The 22,188-nt window shown below is 46.2% G+C and overlaps 1 protein-coding gene across 2 annotated transcripts in view; it reads right to left on the minus strand.

The window, feature by feature from the left end:
* The window catches only part of NAT10 (N-acetyltransferase 10), a 37,880-nt gene extending 21,168 nt beyond the window's left edge, over positions 1 to 16,712 (minus strand). Inside the window, exons 1-11 of one of the 2 annotated variants that reach the window (XM_081798363.1) lie at positions 16,527 to 16,712; positions 14,246 to 14,368; positions 13,810 to 13,901; positions 10,404 to 10,575; positions 9,005 to 9,127; positions 7,306 to 7,367; positions 5,554 to 5,668; positions 5,349 to 5,456; positions 1,646 to 1,779; positions 317 to 410; positions 95 to 193 (exon numbers count right to left, since the gene is read on the minus strand). In XM_081798363.1, coding sequence (XP_081654489.1) covers positions 95 to 193; positions 317 to 410; positions 1,646 to 1,779; positions 5,349 to 5,456; positions 5,554 to 5,668; positions 7,306 to 7,367; positions 9,005 to 9,127; positions 10,404 to 10,575; positions 13,810 to 13,901; positions 14,246 to 14,353 — 1,107 coding nt within the window. In that variant the 5' untranslated portion in view covers positions 14,354 to 14,368; positions 16,527 to 16,712. Of the gene's footprint in view, positions 1 to 94; positions 194 to 316; positions 411 to 1,645; positions 1,780 to 5,348; positions 5,457 to 5,553; positions 5,669 to 7,305; positions 7,368 to 9,004; positions 9,128 to 10,403; positions 10,576 to 13,809; positions 13,902 to 14,245; positions 14,369 to 15,906; positions 16,262 to 16,526 lie in introns of those variants that run through there. The other variant, XM_081798364.1, reaches the window with a different exon arrangement.
* Positions 16,713 to 22,188: the final 5,476 nt, after the last annotated feature.

A 22,188-nucleotide genomic window follows, 5' to 3' on the forward strand; every position in this document is an offset into this window, starting at 1 on the left:
CAATTTACATAGGACATAAAATGACATAAAATGACTGTATTTAAATACAGCAGGACAGTGGCCCCACACAGCAGGGTTTTAGAACGAGCCTCACCTGAATGGTCTGCCTGTGTTCTCGGAATACATTCACTCTGATCACAGCTTTGTTAAATTCAGGATTGAGAGACTGAATGATCTCATAATCCAGATGCTCCTGATGGAGAGAGTCAAATCAATGACAAATGTTAGAAATTAAAAGTAAGCAGACACTCCAAAGACTTCACCTAGATTTACACCCAGCACTGAATCAAAGTAAGTTCTTATCCTAATTTCCTACCTGATATTGCAGCGCGTCAAATCCTTTAAAGACAAATTCAAACAGAGTGTGGAGGTTATCAGGGCTTGGGGAGGTAACAAAGATATTGGAGTACCTATTGAACAAAAGAAGAGGACTTTTTTTTTTAAGGAATTAGGAAATCCAAAAAGGACGTTTAGGGAACAAAAGAGGAAAGAAGAGATTTTTGTTTGCCCTGTGACACACGGGATTTACCAGAGATAATGGCAGAAAAAAAAGAACACTTTTTAGGGAGGAAAAGTACAACTCCTCATCTGAGTACATTTTTCCTCCCAAACTAATGAGAACACATGAACAGTGAGAAGGCGGCACGTCCCGGCAGTCAGCTTCTGATATCTGGGAAGGCACGCGGCCGAGAGGTGCGCGCACACAACTCCTTCCGTGTGAGGAGCCGGCGTGCCACTTGCCGAGCCTGTGTCCTGGGACCAGAGGGTGGGCTCACGGCCATCGCTAGCTGTGCTGAGAGTGCTTCAGACCATGAGGCCCGACGGCTCAATCGGCGCTCAGACCAAGGCCGCAGCGAACCTGCAGGGGACCCTGGCTGAGTGTAAAGGGTGCCAACGGCAGAGGTGCTGACGGGCCCTCCTGGAACAGCAGGAACAAGAGACCACAAGGCAGGGGCTACCCTCAGCCCCTGCACCACCGGCACTGACTTGCTGGGGAATCGGGAGTGACTGACTCACTGAAACTCCCTGAGCCTGGGTTTTATCCACTGTGAAATGCTTACTGAGCTATCAGGTGCACCAAGGAAGATCACACATGTGAGGACACGGTAAAGTCTAGGTCCATTATTTCTGCCTGTGAAGCTCTAAGTACACACTCTCCTGGCGACTGCATAAATCTTCCACCCAGGGCAAGAGAACAGAAAGGAACATCACACTCAAAGGCAGCTCCCCAAAAGCAAACAAGATGTTCTACTGATCAAAATCATTAAAATGTCAAACGTGTACTTTCCGCGGTCAGCAAAGATGGTCACATCCATTCCCATCTCCTGAAGGGTTTTAAAGTTCCTTACTCCTGTTTCTTTGCTTTTATACATCTGTCCCACTTTTTTGGTGTGTCTGTTCGACTTTAAATAGTGATCACAAAGGTCCTGGTGTGTGTACCCACGTGCCTGCACGCACACGAGTGCACCACCGGGGGGACGGGGGGAGACGGCGTCGCTGTGTCTAGACAGGACCCACAGCCTAGAGAAATCACACAGGAGCCCGCACACACCCAGGGACAGTCTCCTGGTCCCTTGCCTCCTATCCCGCACACTTACTCCTCAGAGCTCAGACTTCCCAAAGAGGGGCAACGAGACCTCCTTACCCAAAAGCCACTGCCCCAGCAATAGCCAATCCCAGAGCTGCAGACTTCCCCCTTCCTCGGGCAGCCGTGAGCGTGACAGTACTCCTCAGGGTCTTTTCAGAGATGCCCTCGATGAACTTCAAGACAGCTTTGGCCTGTGAAAAGAGAACCCTCTTAGGTGAGCTTTGAGAAAGACCAAGTTTCAGCCATCTACCACCACTACGGTGGAGAAGTCGAGGCAAAATCAAAGGGGGCCAGTTCTTGCAGGCCAGGAGGAAAGGCTCAGCACTCAGGCTTCTCACCGCCTGGTCATCTCCTCTTAGTCTCAAGGCTTGAAATGCCACTCAGATGCTGGGAACACCCACTTCTAGACCTCTTCCCCACCCAGCAATCCCTGTATACACGCAACTGCCCCTACATGTTTCCGCCTGTATGTCTGTCAGACTTCTCAGACTGACCTGAGGGGAGCCCAGAGTGTCCCCCACCAACCTCCTCCATCTACAGTCTTCCCCGTCTCAGTTAACTGGCCCGCTGTTTAGGCCAAGAGCCTCTACATTTTCTCCCCACACCCGATTCACCAGCAAAGCCCATCAGTCTACCTTCAAAATATATACAAATCCTACCATCCCTCACCAGTGTCCTCCTCTGCCATGCTGCTCAAAGCCCCCATCCTGTCTTCCCCCGTTATTACCAGAGACTCCCAGTTAGTCTTTCTGCTTCCACCTTTGTTCCCCTACAGTCTAGACTCAACATAGCAGCCAGAGGGTGAATTTTAAAATTCAGCCTGGGGATCCCTCCGGCAGTTGTGCTGAAAGACTGGACACGTGAAACCTTCCGTGGGTGCCCACCTCTCAGAGAGTAAGTGCCAAGCCCTTCAGGGCCACGGGGCTGTGCCACATGACCTCCGTCATCTCCTCCTACTCTCGTCCGCTCACTCTGCTTCAACTCAGGCAGCCTCCCTACTGGTCCTCAAGCAGTCTACCTCGAGTCTACCACCAGGGAGACTCCTACCTCAGGCCTCTGCACCTGGTGGCCCCTCTCCAAAAGCACTCTCCCTCCAGATGGCCCCAGGGCTCTTTTCCCCAACTCCTCCAAGGCTTTGCTCAAGGATCACCTTCTAAACCAGGCCTCCCACCTCCTGCACTCCCGATTCCTCTTTGACACTGCCTGTGTTTCTCCAACGTACGCAGCACCTTCTACTACACGTCAGGATTAGCCTGTTTCCTGGACTCGCTGTCAGTCTCAACCCACCAGAACGCAAGCTCCACGAGGCAGGTGTGCCCCTCCTTTTTACTGAGCCCAGTGCCTAGGGTCGCGCCTGGCAAGGAGAGCAAGATGCCAGAGGCAGAGGATGAGAGGAGGAACCACAACACCACTCAGGGGCCAAACTCTACTCCCCGACTGGGATCTGCCCTGGGAACAGGCCGAGACTGGGAAGAAGGCCAGATGGTCCAGCCTGGCCTGTCTGGTCCTGAACAAGGTGCCTGACACACCCAGGCAGCTACACTAAAGAAGACACTGAAGAGGGGCGCCTGGGTGGCTCAGTTGGTTAAGCGACTGCCTTCGGCTCAGGTCATGATCCTGGAGTCCCTGGATCAAGTCCCACATCGGGCTCCCTGCTCGGCAGGGGGTCTGCTTCTCCCGCTGACCCTCCCCCCTCTCATGTGCTCTCTCTCATTCTCTCTCAAATAAATAAAATCTTTAAAAAAAAAAAAAAAAAAAGAAGACACTGAAGAGACACAAGCCCAGGCAGATGGAAGGGAAGAAAGGGGACAAGCTCCAAGAAGCCAGAGTCTCTCCAGATGGAAACACTCAGAGGAGATCCGGGTCCTACTCATCTTAACTTGGTTTTTGCTGAGCACTGTATTTTGCTCTTTTGTTGCTTACTTTTGAGAAGTTGTAAACTCTGACAAAACATAACCAGGAAAAATCTAACATAACAGAAAGGTAAGATATCTGGACTAAAAATGCATTCTAGGGGCACCTGGGTGGCTCAGTGGGTTGAGCGTCCAACTCTCGGTTTTAGTTCAGGTCGTGGTCTCATGGGTCATGGGATCGAGCTCCATGTCCAGCTCCCTGCTCAGCAGGAGTCTGCTTGAAGATTCTCTCCCTCTGCCCCTCCCCGGCACAGATGTGCTCTCTCTCTAATAAATAAATCTTTTTAGAAAACACATTCTAAAACAATGCTAAAATGAAAAACCAACCCCCCCAAAATAATTTACAAAACAAACAAACAAACCCAGATGACCGGTAATTATACGAAAAAAGTACCTGCTTTTCTCATAATTAAAGCAACACAAATCAGAACAGCGATCCTGCGTTTCCATGGCACAGGACTGGTAGGCTTAGAAGTTTAACCACAGCCAACGCTGGCAAGGTATAGGGAAAAAGGCGTTTTCACACTGTTGTTGCTGGTTCCACGAACTGGTGCTACACCCATTTTAACACACACACACTCTAATCCAGCAATTCTTCTGGAAACTTATCCTAGAGATAGCGTGTATCTGTAAGAAGATCCTAACAGCACTGTTTATAATAGGAAAAAAGCTGGAGTCAACCCAAATGCCTACTAGAGGACCACTTACACTGTACAGTGTAATCCCTTCACATATTTTTAAAATCTCCATTTCCATGCACAGAAAAAGTTCCAGAAGAACACACAATAAACTGTCAATGGCAGTTGTCTCTGCAGAGTGGGACTGCCAAGTAGAAACACCATTTTCCATTTTTAACGCACACTCTTTCCTACTTAGTGATTTCTTTTTCTATGTATTTTCTTACAGCACTACTACTGTTTTTACAGCTTCTCCCTCTTCTGCCCTTTCTCCATCCTCTCGCTCATTTCCTCTTTCTGACAAAGGGGACCAGGAAGTGGCTCAAAGCAGCCTAGAGCCTGCAGCCTGGGCGGCATAGACAGCTATGTGGCCGATAATTCTACTTCTAGAACGAGCACGGAAATCAGCCTGCTGGGCCTCCGCCCCAAGTGGGAGGTGTCACTACAGCTGTTTTCCATCATGAGGGCAGAGCCCAGTGCCAAGAGGCCTGGACTGCTCCTCTGGCTCAGGCTGGACCAAAACCCTGAACACACCTGACAGCCTGAAGGCCTCTGGGCACTGCCCAGTCAGCTCCTACTCAGCCCAGGAACCACCAGAGAAGCTGAGTTTACCAGCCCTGGCCACCTCGGTGAGCACAGAAATGCATTCTGGAAGCTCCCTCCCAGCCCACTATCTGTACCTAAAGATCAGGTCCACACCACCACAGAGGGCCCTATCAGGCCTCACTCTGGAACCAGGGTACAAGGGGCCTTAGGCTCTCCTCTCACTTTTACGCAAAACTGAAGAAAAAACCTTTATGTCCTTAAAACTTAACTAAAATGAAGAATACAGATATATCACCCTCTCTTGGAAAAAAACGCTGGGGGGGGGGGTTCCTCTTTAAATTCAATCCCTCTCCCCCATCGCCCCCCAGGCCCTCTACTCCCAGAACGGATGACCTGGGGTGGAGGGAGAGGTAATCCCTGGACTTTTTAGGAACGCAGATGACGGAGACTAGCCCTGGTGTTGCTGCCTGAGTTCAAGCAAGAGAAAAGGTGCCTTCCCCAGGAGGATGCAAGTCCTGACTTGTCCTGACTTGTCCTGACTTGGCTGCTGTTGCTTTCTGTACGTTCTATTTCCCCTCTGCACTGTCTATCCTGGGGCGGGGAAGTTCGGAATGCCACACTCACCTGGTCTAAGGTCTTGCAGCAATCCACCAACACGCCCACAGGCTGGGTGTCCTGCAAGCTCTCCTTTAACTCCTTCAGCTCCAGGTCAGAAGGACCAAGACTCTCATCCTACCAGAGAGGAGAGGAGAAGGTTTGCCACTGCCACGGAAGGGTCCTCACAGAAAACACGGCCTCGCCCCAATTCCTGGACTGCTGGCTGACTCACCGGGGTCTGGGGAGGTAGGGCCTCAATACTGGCAGCGTGCGAGGAGATGGGCAGGATGCTGAGCTGGTCATCGATGACGAGACATTTCTTACAAGAGGCCAGAGAGAGAATAAATCTGAGGAACAAAATGGTCATGAGGTGCTGAGGGGGAAGGAAGGCAATGTCTACACAACAAAGGTGTGGCTTTTCTTCAGGAAAATCATTTGGCCCCGTCTCTAAGAATGCTAGGGAAAGCCAAAACCCAGTTGGAGGGCAGTGTAAGAGGATTCTGAGCCTCCTCTACAGGGCACCTGAACGTGTTTTGTTTTTTTAAGATTTTATTTATTCATTTGAGAGAGAATGAGTTAAAGAAAGAGAACAAGCAGTGGAGGGGGCAGAGGGAGAGGGAATACCAGGGAGCCTGATGCGGGGCTCCATTCCAGGACCACGGGATCATGACCTGAGCTGAAGCAAACGCTTAACCGACTGAGCCACCCAGGTGCCCCCTGAACGTGCTTTATACAGCAAACAAGAACACCCAGAACTATCCTGAGAGACAGGTTACAAGCACTCCTACTGTGCACAACCATCACTGTTCCCTGCGTCACACGGCCCTTCCCACACCCTCTTAGGCTCACCCCTTGAGGACTGAGCTGTCTCAGGCCATCCTTCAGTGGGGAACTCCAACCCCCCCCACAAGTGATCACCAGTCACACAGGGAAACAAACCCATACACGAATGAATTTACCTTCGGCCACAAGGAAGAAAAAATAAAGACAAGGAAAAGACAAAAGCTCCCTTAAGAAATTAACACAGACACTCCTGTGTGTAGGAAAACATGTTTTGGCTGGAGAATTCAAACTCCTCCCACAGCGCAAGAAGAGAGCCTCATGGGCTACTCGCACAAGCTTCCTTCTGTTCTATCCAGCAGCACGTGGCCACCTCCTGACCCACTCCATCTACTGAGTGAAAGCACCAGAGAGGATGAAAACTGGAAAGGCCACAAGCTTTGAGGCCAAGACTTCTAAACCTCAGCACTAGCAGCATTTCAGATTCTTTGTTGTGGAGCTGTTCTGTTCACTTTAGGCTGTTCAGCAGCATCCCTGGCTTCTACGCACTAGATGCCGGTAGCGTCTCCCGCCCCGCCAATGCTCTCCCCCAAGTCATGACACTCAAAATGTTTCCAGAGACTGGCAAATGTCCCCAGTGAGCAAGACTGCTCTAGATGAGGACCACTGATCCAGGCCACAGCTTCACATGGAGTTTCACAGGCTGCTAACTGGTGTTCCCTAAAAAAGGGCTCTGTGGTCAAATAAATCTGGGAAACGATCAGTTAAATAGGTCCCTGCTGCTGCAAGACTTTTAAGAGGCTATGACACGCTAAAATGAATCTTCACACAGGATAAACCGTATCAGCACTTCCCAGACACAACTGGCCAGAAATCCTTTTGACATAAAGCCCCTCTTAAAATACCAGTGTTCTGTGAAACACATTTTGGGAAACGGTGACCCAGACAAATTACCCCTCTGACAAAAGAGTAAGCTAAAATCCAGGCAGGAGGAGGACTTGGTTCAAGCCCCAGCTCCCCACTCACTTTCACTGCTTCCAGTTGGCTTTCCAACCAGCACTGCTGTCAGGATCTCACCACTCTGGACCCCTGTGCTGCCTGCCCTCAGACAAAAGCACAGCTCTCCACTGGGTCCAAGACAAAAATATGCTTCCCGCCATGGCTCCCCACAATTAAGGGCCTGAGAAATGTGCCTCAGACCTACCTCTCATTAAATCTTCCCACCACATCCTGATGGGCCTCAGTCCTGTATCTTGAATGCACGTCCTAAAAGAAACAATATCTGTGAACAAAGACATCCCAAAGTAAGGATGAGGCTCTGGGTCTAAATGTGAAGACGTTCTAATAAGCAACCCTGGGATAAAGGAGGTGCCAGAGCTACTGATGGAAATTCATTCCTGCAGCACCTCCTGTGCTAAACGGCCCAACTGCTCTTTGCTGGAACTGGGATCATCAAATACTCAATGTAGTGTTTTTCATTACAACAAACTTCCCCTCATCTCAACTTGGACATCTTCCCACATTTTAGCCAGCATCATAAAATGTCTTCATTCAATAAAACGTACCTATCAACCGTGTGCCAGACATGCTGGGTATACACGGGTATTTAATGAAGCATGACCTCTGTTCTCATGGAACCTATGGTTTAATGGTTGGAGGGAAACAAATGAGTAAAATTCTGGCAAATACAACAAATGAAAAACAGGGTGCAGTGATAGCGAATGGCAGGGCAGCAGTTACTTACATGTGGTACAGAGGGAAGGCCCTCTGAGGTGAGAAGCGGACAGCCATATGAAAGGGGGAAGAAGGACAAACAAACTGACGTGGGCACAACGGTCATTCATTCATTCACAAGCATTTAATCAGTGCTTACTAAACGCCAGGCACTCTTCCAGGATCTGGAGTGCACCAGTGAGGAAAACAAAGTCTCATCTCACAAAGCTTAGAGACTAACACAGGAAGTCAGACAATAAACAAATATATATGTAACCTCAGGTATTTGGCAAATGCCCTGAACAAAAATAAAGCAGTTCACACATTCCAAACAGGGTGTGAGGAAAGACCACACTGACGAGGTGGTGTTTAGCAAGGACTTGAATGCAGTGAGGAAGAGCGCCATACAGATATCCCAGAGGCCACAGCAAGTGCACAGACCTTCAGGTGAAAGTGTAGTGGGCATGTCTGAGGACGCCTGAGGAAGCCAGAGGGGCCACAGTGGCAGGTGATGGGAAGAGTAGTGGTGATGGGAAGCAGCTAAGGTTTGAGGAAAGTCCAGGTCACCGTATAAACGCAGCTCGTGAAACCCTGAGGCCAATCCTAACGCCATCCCCGAGCAGGGCCATGGGCATAACTAAGAACATCCACGTGGCAATACTGATGGGGTCAGAGAGCAGCTCTGCATCCACTGGGACATATTCCCACTCCTAACCATGTTCTCGGCTTTGGATGGAAAATACCCCTCCCAGAGTCGAAGCTCTTGCCAAACTGGGAGTGGAACTGGCAAATGTTCCTTCATCATCCACCAGGATGAGGACTGGTGAGGGCATCTGTGCGTAGTCCCTTTTTTGCAATAGACAAAGGAGGCACTGGCTTGGCTCTCTGCAGAATATCATTCCAGAAATGAAACTACGTAATAGCTGCATCATACCTGAAACTCACCAGTGTAGAATTTGCAAATACCCAAAAGCAAATGTGAAATTCAGAGATGCCCAGACACAGTCAGGGCCACTGACGTTTCTCCACAGTGACCTTCTCATTACTTACAGTCCAAAAGCTCCCGGCCCAGAGCTTGCGCTGACCACTCACTGGAACTACTGAACAGGAATTCTTAGAAGAACGTGGCCAACAGCAAAAACACAGCTTGATCTGAACCGCCAGAGTTCAGTTAAAAACCATACACCTACCATGGTCATCGTGTACAACTGCTTCAGTGAATTCATGGTCCGTAGGAGGATGACCACCAGCCCACCACCTTCCACTGTTTCCACAGTTCTGGCCAGCAAATTTGGAGTTAAAGCTTCAAAATCCTGGAAGAAGGAGACCTTGGAAAGGGCTAGTCATGCAGAGAGCACCCCCAGGGAAGCTCAACCAAGGGCCAGGTGATAAAAGAAGGGCTTCAGAACACAAACCCAAGACCAGAGCCCCCATCCAACTCACCAGTATGAACACACATACACACACCCCTTCCTGATGGGCAGAGAAGCGAGCCCAGCCCTGGAGAATAGGGGTACCTGGTTTTGTATGTCGTGTGTGTCTAATAATCTCAGACAAAATCCTATTTGGGAAGAAATTGATTCCCACTTGCATTTCACAAATCCCTCATGTTCATTTTCTGACATGTTTACAGATAGAACCTGTCTGACAAAACTCAACTGCACCACATGGGGGAGCCACTGCCCAAGGGAGCCTTCTTCCCGGCAATCTGTAACAGCGGCGGCCTAAGAACACTCCCTACCGCTCAGTGGTGGCTTGAGAAGAGGCAAAATGCTCTCTTCTTGTCTCCAAGGCGGGATGCAAGCCAGCAGTAAGGGACAACCCACTGGAACGTAGAAAGAAAAAATAATAACTCCCAATTCATGATTTTTCCCCCTCAATTCTTAATTTATATTTCATAAGGTACGTTTTATAACGTATGTAATCATGGTAGTACAGGCATATCATAAACACATACCAAAATTGGGGATTTGAGCTTAAATGTGTTCTTTTTTGGGGCATGCGGGGGTCACAAGTGTCAAGGAATCAAAGGATAAAACAGACCGCCAGAGCTCAAAACAAAGAAAAACGTGAAATTTAGTCCATTAACTTGACTAGCAAGAGAATACTACCTGTGAAAAAAGGCCCCAGGTAGTTCTCTGTGGGGGGAAAACTGAGGGGATTTTAAGAACGACAGGGACTGAGGGTGTTGGTGGCGGTTATGCCCATCAAGCTCTCTGGGGAGAACGCCCGAGTGCACAGGTCCCACCGCTCACTGCTCACCGAAGTCTCCAGCTAGTTCTCCTAAGGATCTGGGGACATGGGGTCACTTGAAGTTCGCAGAACTTTCTCACCTTCAGCTGGTTAGAAGCAGCTGTGACGGAGCATCTGTGTCAGCTCTGGTATCTCTAGATAAGTGCTGCTCTGAGTGGAAAAGTTTATTTTTATATGGGGTGAGGTATCAAGTTTGCTTTGGAGAGTGGCCAAGTGTTCTGCTGACAATGCTCAGGGGAGGCGGTACAGGTGAATCTTTCTCCTTACAGTCCGCCTGTTCTTGAGGGGAACCCTCCGCCCTCGGACTCCAGGCACAGGCTGGAGGAAGCCACCCACCTGGAGGACGCACATGCCGAAAGTGTTGCCCAGGATCTTGTGGGTCTCATTGTAGTAGCAGTACCGAATGTTTGTGGCCGCCACGAACAGTTCAAAGGGGTCATCTTGCTTTATGTTCAGTGTCCCATTCTTTATTTTTTTCTGGAGCTGTCGCATTCTCTTCTTCCGATGACTGCAATCACCCCCAACACACACACCCCAAGAGAGCCAGTTAACCAGACAGGCTAAAAGGGTGGGAGCAGGGGACAGGCCAATGATCACCCACCCAGACCTTCAGAGCTAGAAGGGAACTTGGCAACTGTAGGGCTAACCCCTCCCTTTAAAGGTGAAGGAAAGCGTAGAGAGGTTGAGGATGGGCTTCGGAGGGAGCCAGGGGTAAATCTATGTGGGGACCCTGCTAAGCTGCCCTGGCACCTTCTGCAAATACTTGACTTCAAAAGAAGGGTAATAGAAGGACCTAAAAGCTCATATCTGGCCAGACCAGAGTTTGAAACCAACCTTGGTGACCTCATTACCTTAGCCTCAAGCACAGGCTTCCACTACACGGTACCATTCCCCAGAAGACCTGGGAGAGGCAGGGTGACCACAGGTAGTTTATTCATTTTTCATAAATGCATTCATCTACTTCCTTCCCCAGACTGTGGGATCAAGTCCTCAAGGGCAGTTCTTACTTAAGACAATACTGACAGAGGCTATAAGGGTTGGAATGGGATCTGGATAACTCTCAGGAATCTGGAACTTTTCTTTTGTCTTAAAAACCCTGACTATCCAACTGTCATTTAACTCTCTCCTCTACAGAGAGAAAAACAGGAAAGCTCCAGAACTGAGGATTCTAACTGATCGAAATGTTACCACAGTCCTCTAACTGAATAGCTAGAACAAAGGCCCTCCCTCTGAGCCCGTACTTCTTCATCTGTGAAAGAGGCAGTTGGGCAAGGTGACTGTCACTGTCACTTCGGGCTCATGCCTTAGCCCATGACTTACAAGCATCAGCTAATCTGGTGCTCTGTCACCTCAAGACAGGACTGGGAGAGCTACAAAAGGCACATACGAGATTCTTACAAGTGAAGTCGAGGGGTTAAGTTGGAAAGACAAATCTGCCCGAACACTGTGAACTGCCTAATTCTGCACCCATCTGACATTCACCAACTGCACGGCAGTGACACTCACAAGTCCCAGAAAGTTACCATTCTGCTGACAGGCAATAGGCCTTATTCTCAATCTGTATTAAAAATGCTTACCTGCCCTAATATAAAAGAATATATACAACAAAATACCTATTATGATTTACAACACAGTGATAGACAGCCAAATGCTAACAATGCCTATGTACTGAGATTATGAGTGCTTTTATTTTCACCTTTGTGATTTGTCTGTATTTTCCATATTTCTTACAAGAACGCATTTATATTATTTTTTTTAAAAAAGCAAGACAATTTACTCAAAAACTAGTTTCTTTTAGGCAGAATCAAGTCTCTTGAAGACCAAAGGATGCTAACTAATCAAATTTAGCCTTTGGAACTAAGTACAATTAAAAGACTCTTAGAGCCCGTTAAACGATGCATTCAACTCAAATATTATCTGAGCACCTACTACAAACATGTCAGATCATTTGAAAATACAAAAATATAAAAATAAGCAGGCGAGGCCTCCTAACTAAATGAACTTACTGCCTGGAAGTAAAACAAGACCAGGGTGCAAATGAGCGTCTTCCTGAGGAGGGAGAACGGAGGGTGAGCAGCACTGGAAGACTGACAGGCAGCGAAGAGGGTGGAGGCGCCCCAAGGTGTGGCTACAGGGTTTGGGGTAAGTTTGGGGAAGGAGGCAGGCCCCAAAAAGTGGGGGACGTTTCAGAAGAGGGTGCCAGAGAGGCGGAGGTGGTATCCCGGGCAGAGGTGGCGGCAGGGCCAAGGCCGGGAGTGTCCATGGCACAAAGCAGCCAGGGCTGGAGATTCCATTTCAGAGTCAACGCCAGAGACAAACACATTTGGGAATAAAGGAGAGAGGAGTGGCTCAAGGACAGAAACGCATACCAGAGCTGGGCGGACGGTAGGAGGTAAGATCAAGAAAAAGAGCACTGCTCAGGAAGGGAGCCCAAGAAAGGATCATAGAAGCCAACAAAGGAGTGCGCTTCTGATGGCACCACAAAGGAGGTTACCTGCCGAGGAACAGGCCTCAGCACTCCAAACTCCTCCATACACAGAATTATGGGTAGAACTACCAGGTTTCCACTAGATGGACTGACCCCACCTCCTCAGGCCCAGGGGTGGGCATCGCTCCACAGGAATTCGGGGAGAAAGACTGATGTCCGACATTGCTGGACCTCAACACTCAACAGCTATTTCTGCCGTGGTGACAAAACACAGAAAGCAGAGCTGTAGCGGGAAAGAACAGAGCGGAAAGCAGAGCTGAGAGTGAGCAAGAACTGGGAGCGTCAGTGCTCTGGCTCTACAGCAGCCGAGGCAGGGCTGAAATCTCATCCCCGTACATACTTCAGAGACGTCAAGAAACCCCCTTTGGGCCTAAGTGTGTTTGTGCTGGAGGGCTGCTATTTACCAACTAGACGTCCTGACTACCGCAGCTTCAAAAAATAAGAGGAGAGCCAACTGTGAAACACAACAGTGAACCAGTGGAGAAAGAGCTCTGAGAGGAAGGAGAAAGAGGGAGAAAAGCTGCTGCGTGAAGTGTCTGGCTGTCGATGACTTCCCAGAGCACAGTCTGGTTACAATGATCGAAGCAGAAGCCAGCTAGCAAAAGAGTGTGGCTAGAAGTGCACCAGGCTTCTGTTTCACTGCAATAAATGTGAGAGAAAATGCAAGCGTGAGAGATAAAACTGAGTAGGTAGCTAATCGTTTTGTTGTTGTTTTTTTTTTTTTTTTTTTTTTGAGACTGGAGAGCTGAGCACGTTTACAAGAAAAAGGAGCAAGTTTCAAAGGGATAAGGAGTGGCTGGGAGAGGAAAGAGGATGCAGGTCCCGAAAGAAGTGAGAGAAGAGATCCAGAGTAGATTAAGGGGTCTGCAGTGGACATGGGATGAGGCACGTCCTCCTCAGAAACAAAAGGCAAAAAAGAGACTGCAAATACAGAGTAAATTTGAGATGGGAAAAGACAATTGAAGGAACTTACATTAGACAGGCTTGATCAGCTTAGAAAAGTAAAAAGAAAATCACAGGCAGAAAGCAAGGAATTGGGCTGGGCACTTCTACAGAGCATGGAATGGATTTGAAACTCATTGTCAGGAACGAAGAAAGGACATCAGCGCTATCGTTTTCTCTCTTCGAAAGTGTCCTCAGAGGTAGCACCTCCCTAATGATCCCTGAAAAACTAGGTCAGGGAATCACTGCCTGGCACTGATTTAAGGAGCAGGAATTGTAAGTGGTACAGGACACTCAAAGGGCCAAACTTACCTGCTAAACCCCAGCTCTTTCTTGTAACACCACAGCACTGAAGGCCGAGCCTTCACGGTTGCTTTGGACAACATGTGATGGAGTATGACCACCTGCCAAAGGAAGAAGTCACAGAATCTCAGGGCCCAAAGAGACCTCAGAGACTGCCAGGCCCAAGACCTCACTTGACAGATCCAGAAAGTAAATCGAGGGCCAGGACAGGGAAGTGCCCCAGGTCACAAGGCCAGCAGCGCCTAGGCAGGGGCTAGAAGCCTGGTCACACACACTTAACCTCATGCTTAGTCCCCGCCGAGGTTCTCACTAGGCATCTTACTCAAAGAAAACCAGTCAAAGGGACCTTAATGCTACTATGTGCTGAAACCTCCGAGGGCCAGTAACAAGCTGACTCTGTGGGATAAGATACAAAGTCAGTCAGGAAATGTTGACTACATCTTACCTGATCCTTTCCTCGGTCTCCAACTACAATGAACAAAGACCTTTGCCGTTCAGCGACTCCATTTTCAATGAGAATCCGGATTCGGTTATCTACTTTCTTCCGATGCATGGTGAAAGATTACCACTGAAACAGAGAGAAAGGAAACACAACTGGACGTGAACACCAGATTCTGGGTGAGGAACATTAGCTGGCCACCTCCTGTGGGGCCAGGGGTTGTGTCAGGCACATTTGTAAGTTATCATTTTACTTGGACGCCTGGGTGGCTCAGTCGGTTAAGCGACTGTCTTCGGCTCAGGTCATGATCCTGGAGTCCCTGGATCGAGTCCCGCATCGGGCTCCCTGCTCGGTGGGGAGCCTGCCTCTCCCTCTGACCCTCCCCCCTCTCATGAGCTCTCTCTCTCTCTCTCTCATTCTGTCTCAAATAAATAAATAAAATCTTTAAAAAAAAAAAAGTTATTTTACTTAATCCTCCTGGGTTAACTACTCCCTAGGGAACATGTCAGTTTCATTTTTAAAATTAGGAAACTGAGGCTTGGGAGGTGAACAATATGTTTCCTCAGCAGGAAAGTCAGAAGAGAAGCTGTAATTCACACTTCTATCAAGGAGGTTTTTTTTCAAAACTGGAAACAATGTTCCAAAAAACAGAATGATTAAAATATATGATGGCATATTTATAGGATAATAAAGCAGTTTTCAAGAAAACTTTTTCAAAATAACTTTCAGAAATTATCTAAGGATATGGATGTAGATACTTATGAGAAGACAGACATCTCAGGACAAAGCACGATACCGTTTTTTGTACATAACATATAAGGAAAACAAACCTGGAAGAAAACACCAAAATGTAATTATTTCTGAACGGTGAGATTGCAGATGGTTCTTATTTTGTTCTTTTGTTATTTGGTGTTTTTGTTTTTAATTCGTATGCATTACTAATAGAGTCAGGGAAAGGAAATCAATGATTACTGTGATGAAATGTGTCCCAATTGTCTCCTCAAGGGAGGGAAAACCATACTGAAGCCTGTACAGATAAACCTTAAAGTCATTGTGATTACATATGACACAATATTGCATCATTACCACAATAAATACACCAAAGAAACATCAAGAGTATCAATTATATTACTACAACATAAAAGTAAGAATAACAGGTTACCTAGAAAGCCCAGGGCCTGCTGCATTCTAAACATAAAGTTCATTAACTGCCTTAACTGTGTGGCATTCATCCTTCTAACTTCCAATCCAAATGTGGATTTTAGCAGTTCTATCTTAACATCAAACATTATGTTACAATCAATGGCTCCTTTTTCATAAGGAAAGGAGCAAGTATAAAGAATTCAAGTATCTCAAGGAAGGAAAGTGACAGAGACAGGATTCACACTCAAGTCTGCCTGACTCCAAAGCCTAAATAAGCTCTTTCCAGCTCACCAATCTGCCCAGCTTGTCGGTTAAGTTGCTGCCTCAAAACGACGACACACTAATCAATAACTAATTATTAGGGGCTGCTCTTTGCCTTAGTTACTGTGGGAGCCCCAGAAGCAATACCAGATAAAGCCTTGACTTCAAGGAGCTTTCATTCTCCTTGGAAAAAATATTCAAGTGAAACAGATAAAGGGCGATCTGTCTGAAAACAGACAAAATTAGATGTAAAATAACAGCACCGCCAGTGGTCTGATGAAGGTCTGAAATTACTCTGGACTGGAGTTGCCGCGGAAGGCTTAATGGATGAAGAGGGCCCTGAGAGAAGAGAAAGAGGACTTTTCTTCATTCACTCACCTATCGGTCTAACAAATAAAATAGCATCTATGTGCCAGTCACCGTTCTAGGGGCATTAGCAAATAAAACAAAGTCCTGAATGTGACTGCTGAATAAAGACCATAAAAGAATGAGCTGAGACAAACAGTTCAAAGCGTGGGAAGATCTGGACTCGGTGTAACGCCCAGCGCCTCAGTTTAATGCCCAGCGCCAATACCAGGAACTGTGGGCAAGCCCCGCGGAAAGCGAAAGTGTTCTCACCCACCCCCTCACCCCGACCCCTAGCAAGAGGTCCCTAGAAGGTGGAGATCGAGCCACGCAACCCCCCGAGAGCGCTCGAGAAGCACGCCGAGGGTGGCCGCCAATCGGGGAAGAGGAATCTGTCATCTACGAGCGCCCATGCGGGAAGGCAGCCGGCGAGGGCCGGGCATCGGCATAGATGCAGAGACTTCATCCTTCATCGGTCACCTCTGGACCCATGGACACCGACCTTAACACCCAACCCAAGCCATCCCGTGTTGGGTACCTGCGCCCCGAGCCCAGCGGATCCCAGCCAGCAGACAAGCTGAACCACGTGGGGAACCGAATCACTCCAGCAGCCAGGAGGAAGCGGCGGGCTGCCCCTAGCGGATGCCTGACCGCGCGCTCTCAGAGTTGGCCTCGCTCCGCGACGCTCGTCCCGCTCAGGCCCTAGAAAGCGGCGTGCGCGCAAGCGCACTAACGGCACGGCGTGACGTGCGTGCGGGGACCTTCCTCAACCACGTCTCCGTGTGATGACGTCAGAAGCCCGGGAGGCGGAGCTGCAGCCTAAATCCTCAGCGTGGCTTTGGAATTCAGCCTCTGCTTAGGACAGCTGTGGTGCCGGGTGCGATTTGCCTCACATCAGACTCAAAATACCCTGGCTTCGAAGGGCAAAATAAGCGTACAGGTGTCCGCACCCTCAGCTCCTACCACTGTGCGGGGGCAAGCCTGGGTTCCCAGATGGGTCCGGGGCAGCACACGGTAAGTGGTCCAGGGTTGTGTGTTAGCCTAGTTTTACGAGACGACCGACTCCAGGGATCTGTGCGTTATTTTACCGATTCTTTTATTAAAACAACTTCCCACTTTAATGTGACAAAATGAGTAAACTACCAGCAGACCTGTTTGATTCATCTCACTTGACCCTCCACACCTGCAGAAATGCTCCTGTAGACCTGTCGAGAATTCAGCATGGTTTCTACCCACCAGTGTGGGTATTTTGTAAGCTCCCTTTAGGCCTTATCTGGCCATCAAATGACGGCGTTCTTCTGAAAACCAGCTCTGGGTCTCTGCTATTGCTAAATTACTTCACCTTTCTTCCTCACCCCCCACCCCCACCAGCTCCCAGGCGAAACTCGCCCAAGCACAAGAACCACACATATATTCTTACACATTCTTGTCTTTGAGCCAGATCGTCGACCTTCAAGTAAACAAATCCCAACTGCTTGCTTGACATTTTTCAGATACCTCAAATTCGAATGTCTGAAGCCGAACTTATCTTCCTCACTGAAACTCCTTCCCCAAATCAAGACACTTCCAATTCTAATGTAATCATCACCAGCACCCATTTAGTCCAATATCCATCATTTTCTAATTCACTCAACAAAAATGTCAATATACCAGACACAAGGGATCAAGTGACCAAAATGTTCCTGTCACTCATGAAGTTTGCATAATTCTAAGTTTTATGTGCTGTTAAGAAAAAAGTATCCAGTAAGTAAACAGTGACAAAGGATTATGTTTTAGTGGTGGCCATAGAAGGCCTCTGAGGTAATGACACTGGAGCCTGGAGCAAACACCTGAATTTAGGAAGAATGAGCATTAAGAATATTTGAGTGAAAAGCCTTCCCACGCTGAAGATGTAACACGTAGATTTCTAGATGGGAAAAATCTTGGCAAGGTGGCAAAGCAGCCAATGTAGCCAGATTACAATGAGCAAGAACAAAATGGTAGGAAATTAGGCCAAACGATGAACGCACACAGACCAAACTTTAGAATTCTAGGCATGATGGGAAAGCCAGGAGTTTGGGAACTGGGAAGTGACAAAATCCGACTTGCCTCAGAAAAGGCTCATTCTTGGTTGCTGTCCAAAAATCACTGCAGGACAAGAGCAGCAGCCAGCCACTGTAAGCCCCTGTGGCTAGCCACTGTGAGCTAGTGGTCGTGGTGGTTAGAAGTGCTACAGGACTCGGGATACACTGCCAAGGCAGAACCAGGTTGCTTAAGGACTAGATACAGGGTATCAAAGAGAAACAAATGATAGCCAAAGTATTTATCCTAAGCAAATGCAGGTTAATTGAGAGATTAATTTGGAATACTCAAGACATTCAAATTCAGATACTGACGAGGACTGGAGTTTGGGGGAGTTTGGGACCTAGGAGTATTTCGGAGTGACAGAAATACTAGTGATTGTATTCAAAATCCTGGGATTAGATGAGATCACCTAGGAAAGATTGTAGCTAGAGATCAACGTCTCACAACTGAAGCCTAGATTACCCAGTACATGATACTGATTACTGAGTGGCCAGTGAGACAGGAAACATTTAGAATCCATTCACTACCGTCCTCCACTTTATGTTGTAATCATTTCTCACATGGGCTACTCCAAGACATGTCTTGCCCCATACATTTTGTTCTCAACACTGCATTTTATATTCTTTAAATGGCAAATTTTATTAGGTGACCATCCTTGAACCCACCCCTGGCCCCATACACACAGTTTAGAAATCCTTTATAGTTTCCAACTGTTAAGAGACAAAACTTAACATGGAACATAACTATAGAGCCATCATATAGTACCCTTTACCTATTTCTTCAGCCACTAACTACTAAAAGCCATAACTCCTCCCACTTGGGCAGATAGCCTTCTCAGTCACTGGAGATTGTACCTTTGGATGTGCTCTTCTCTCCACTTCTCTGCCTAATTACTCCTAATCCGTCAAGTCTTAGTTGAATTATCCCTTTCACCAAAGTCTTTCTTGATCATTTTGACTAGGTCATAACCTGAGTCATGGCCTTTATACCTGTCATCAACCATGTTGCTCCATCATGGCACTTGCTACATTTTTGTGTCACCTTGTCATTATCTTTGACGAGACTGTTCAGTGAAAGCGGGAACCAGTGATTTTGTCACCACTGAATGCTTAGTGCTTGCCATGATGCTTGGCAAAGGACACCCAAATTTGCCAAATGAAGCCTTAGTTCAGTGGCTTAATACAGAGTCTCCCGAATATAAACAGAGTAAAGAAAACTAGTATTTACAAATAAAAATACAACACTAAAAATTGCCTTGTACTAGATCAGGTGGTCTTGCACTGCCTGCACTCAATGAGCCAGTCTTCTGCATGAGACTGGATTAGGCCTCGCAACAGCTGTTAAATTAAGGTATTAAGATCCTGACTGAAAGAAGGTGGCAGTCTAGTTACCTTAGAAGACAAAGCTACCAGATAGATTTAAGCTTTTTCCTTCTCTCCTCTCACAAGTAGCACTTCAGAGCTTTACTGGATAAAATACACAACTAATGCAGACTTCACTCAAGGACAGTAAGGAATCAGATTTTAATATTTAATCTAATGTTTGGGGATTAACATAAGAATAAAAAAAATTTAAAAAAATGTAAAAAAAATAAAAATAAAAATAAAAAAATTTAATCTAATGTAATTTAAGACATTCACTAGTCTTTTCCAGTATTTTTATAGACCTCAGAATGGGAAAAGGTATAAAGATAAGCCTTAACAATTTACATTCATTTTCCTGATGGTTTCCCTCCCCGCTGACTCTAGAGAAGGGATAAACAACTCAAGGGCAATACTGATTCTTTGAATATAATTTATAGTCCGTAAAACTTAAAAGTGCTTAGTAAGAACTCAAGTAGGATGAGAGTTCAGGAACTTAAAGATGAAATGAAGAAGGCTTTGAACTCAGTGCTTACCTGTATCTCATTCCCCTAATTAGATGTATTACTGGAAATATAATGAACGGTACAAATTTCCTAAGACACTTAGGAGGCCGACTACTGAACTGCCTTCTACATTTTATGAACTGGTTGTCAACAGAGCACTTCAGTTACTGAGGCTTCTGAGAATAAACAAATTCTCATGCCTCCTATAAGTGGAAAAGTCTCCCACATAACAGAGATGCATATATAGGAGACAAAAGAACTGCAGAAGCTAACTGATTAAAAATGTTTAAAGGACAGGGCGCCTGGGTGGCTCAGTTGGTTAAGCGACTGCCTTCGGCTCAGGTCATGATCCTGGAGTCCCGGGATCGAGTCCCGCATCGGGCTCCCTGCTCAGCAGGGAGTCTGCTTCTCCCTCTGACCCTCCTCCCTCTCATGCTGTCTCTCATTCTCTCTCTCTCAAATAAATAAATAAAATCTTTAAAAAAAAAAAAAATGTTTAAAGGACATTTGTTTTAATATCAAGATACACTGACTGCAAAACCTCTTCCATATTCTTTAGGGATATTAGGACCTAGAAATAAAACTGCTCTAACCAAGGCCATCAATGACATTCTACCTTAAAGCTTTAAAATAGAAGTCTCATTATCCACATGAGATGACTGATACTGTGAATTTAACAAGTACCTTATATGTGGAGTCTTACTATACCAAGAAGCTACAGTGACACATGTGACAGTCATTTCCTTGCAACTCTGCTAAAATAAGCATTTGACCAAACAAAAGGCCTTCTGCAGGTAGGACAAGTATTCACAGATTATACAGGACACTTAGTACCAAGACTCAGATCTTAACAGAACTTCTTTTTAAAAAGAAGTTCTCTGCCTCATAACGAGGCACTCCTTTAAAAAATATAGTCTGAATTGAGACATAAAAGCTTAACATTTAGACTGTGATGACAGAATGCCAAAAAAAAAAAAATTATATTTCCAAGAGAACAAACGATTCTTTTAAAAACATACATAGAAATAATAAAACTAACACCTTTACACATCTACATCTACACTAATGCATAGAAGTTTGAAACCTAGAAAGCATTTCTCCCCCATCTCAACTCTGAACTGATTCAGAGATCACTGTATAATGAACTTATTTACTTCAATTTTAAATGTCATGAAATTATTTTCTACACAGCAAATTTAGTTTTATATATAGAAGGACTGTAAGCATACACATCTAGGGATTACCCAGTAAACCACGAATATTTTATCTATTTCCCATAAAATACAGCTAACATATGGTTGTGGTACATCCCAGGCAGATGTCATTTAAGCACACAACGGGAGGTGCTAGCAAAAGAAATACTCATTTGCAAAAGTAAACAGATAACCCTTCCAATATGATGTACCACAACCACACATGAGAAAAGTCAAGAACTTCTTTTATTTTAAAATAAACATTGAAGATATACCCCCCCTTCCCCACCACCCTACAAAAAACTTTTGAATGTGGAATGTTCAACAGCCTATCCATTTTAGTAGGTTACAAAACCAGCAAAAACTCCAGTTGTCTAATAATGAATGTTTGAGAATAGTTTTGTGTCTTGTTTTTTGTTTTTCTTTAGTAGCTGAGCACCTACTGGAAAAATTCCTTAGCTAAAGGCTAATAAAACAAAATTCAGTTTCTGCACAGAAAATACCATTCACTTAGTATTAGTAGCCTTTGCTGAATAGATGGGATTAATTCTCCATGAAGTCAAAGTGGGATATGACAAGCAGCATTAAGTTCATAGGCACACAGAACAAGTGCTCAAACTGCTAGCACAAATTCCAACAGTACATAAATTACTAAACTGTCATCTCCATCAAACTTGTGACTCTCCCTATGCATCTAAGTGAAGGAATCACCACTTTGAATATAAACGCCTCCATGAGAAAAAGATAATTCAGTTAGGGTTAGACAAAAGATAAACGCAACTGCTACAGAAATAGCTGCTGGAGATAACCATAAAATTTGAAACACTAACAATGCATGGGGTGAACCACATAAGCTGCTAGCTGTTGAACACCAGTGTTTCAAGATACAACTTTTATAAACAAGTTTTATTTGTTTTGCTTATACCATCAGAACTGAAACTACTGTCTGTCATTTCCCTAAAATAGGGAAATCAATCTAAAACACATACTGGTGCTTTGCAAAAGATAGCAATTTAAAAGGGTGGTAGCAGCAGGCATTTGATATTTTTCTTTTAAAAACCTTCAGGCTGCAGGAA

Source organism: Leptonychotes weddellii, chromosome 11 (genome assembly GCF_054177405.1).
Source record: "Leptonychotes weddellii isolate Sample4059 chromosome 11, ASM5417740v2, whole genome shotgun sequence".
NCBI lineage: Eukaryota > Metazoa > Chordata > Mammalia > Carnivora > Phocidae > Leptonychotes > Leptonychotes weddellii.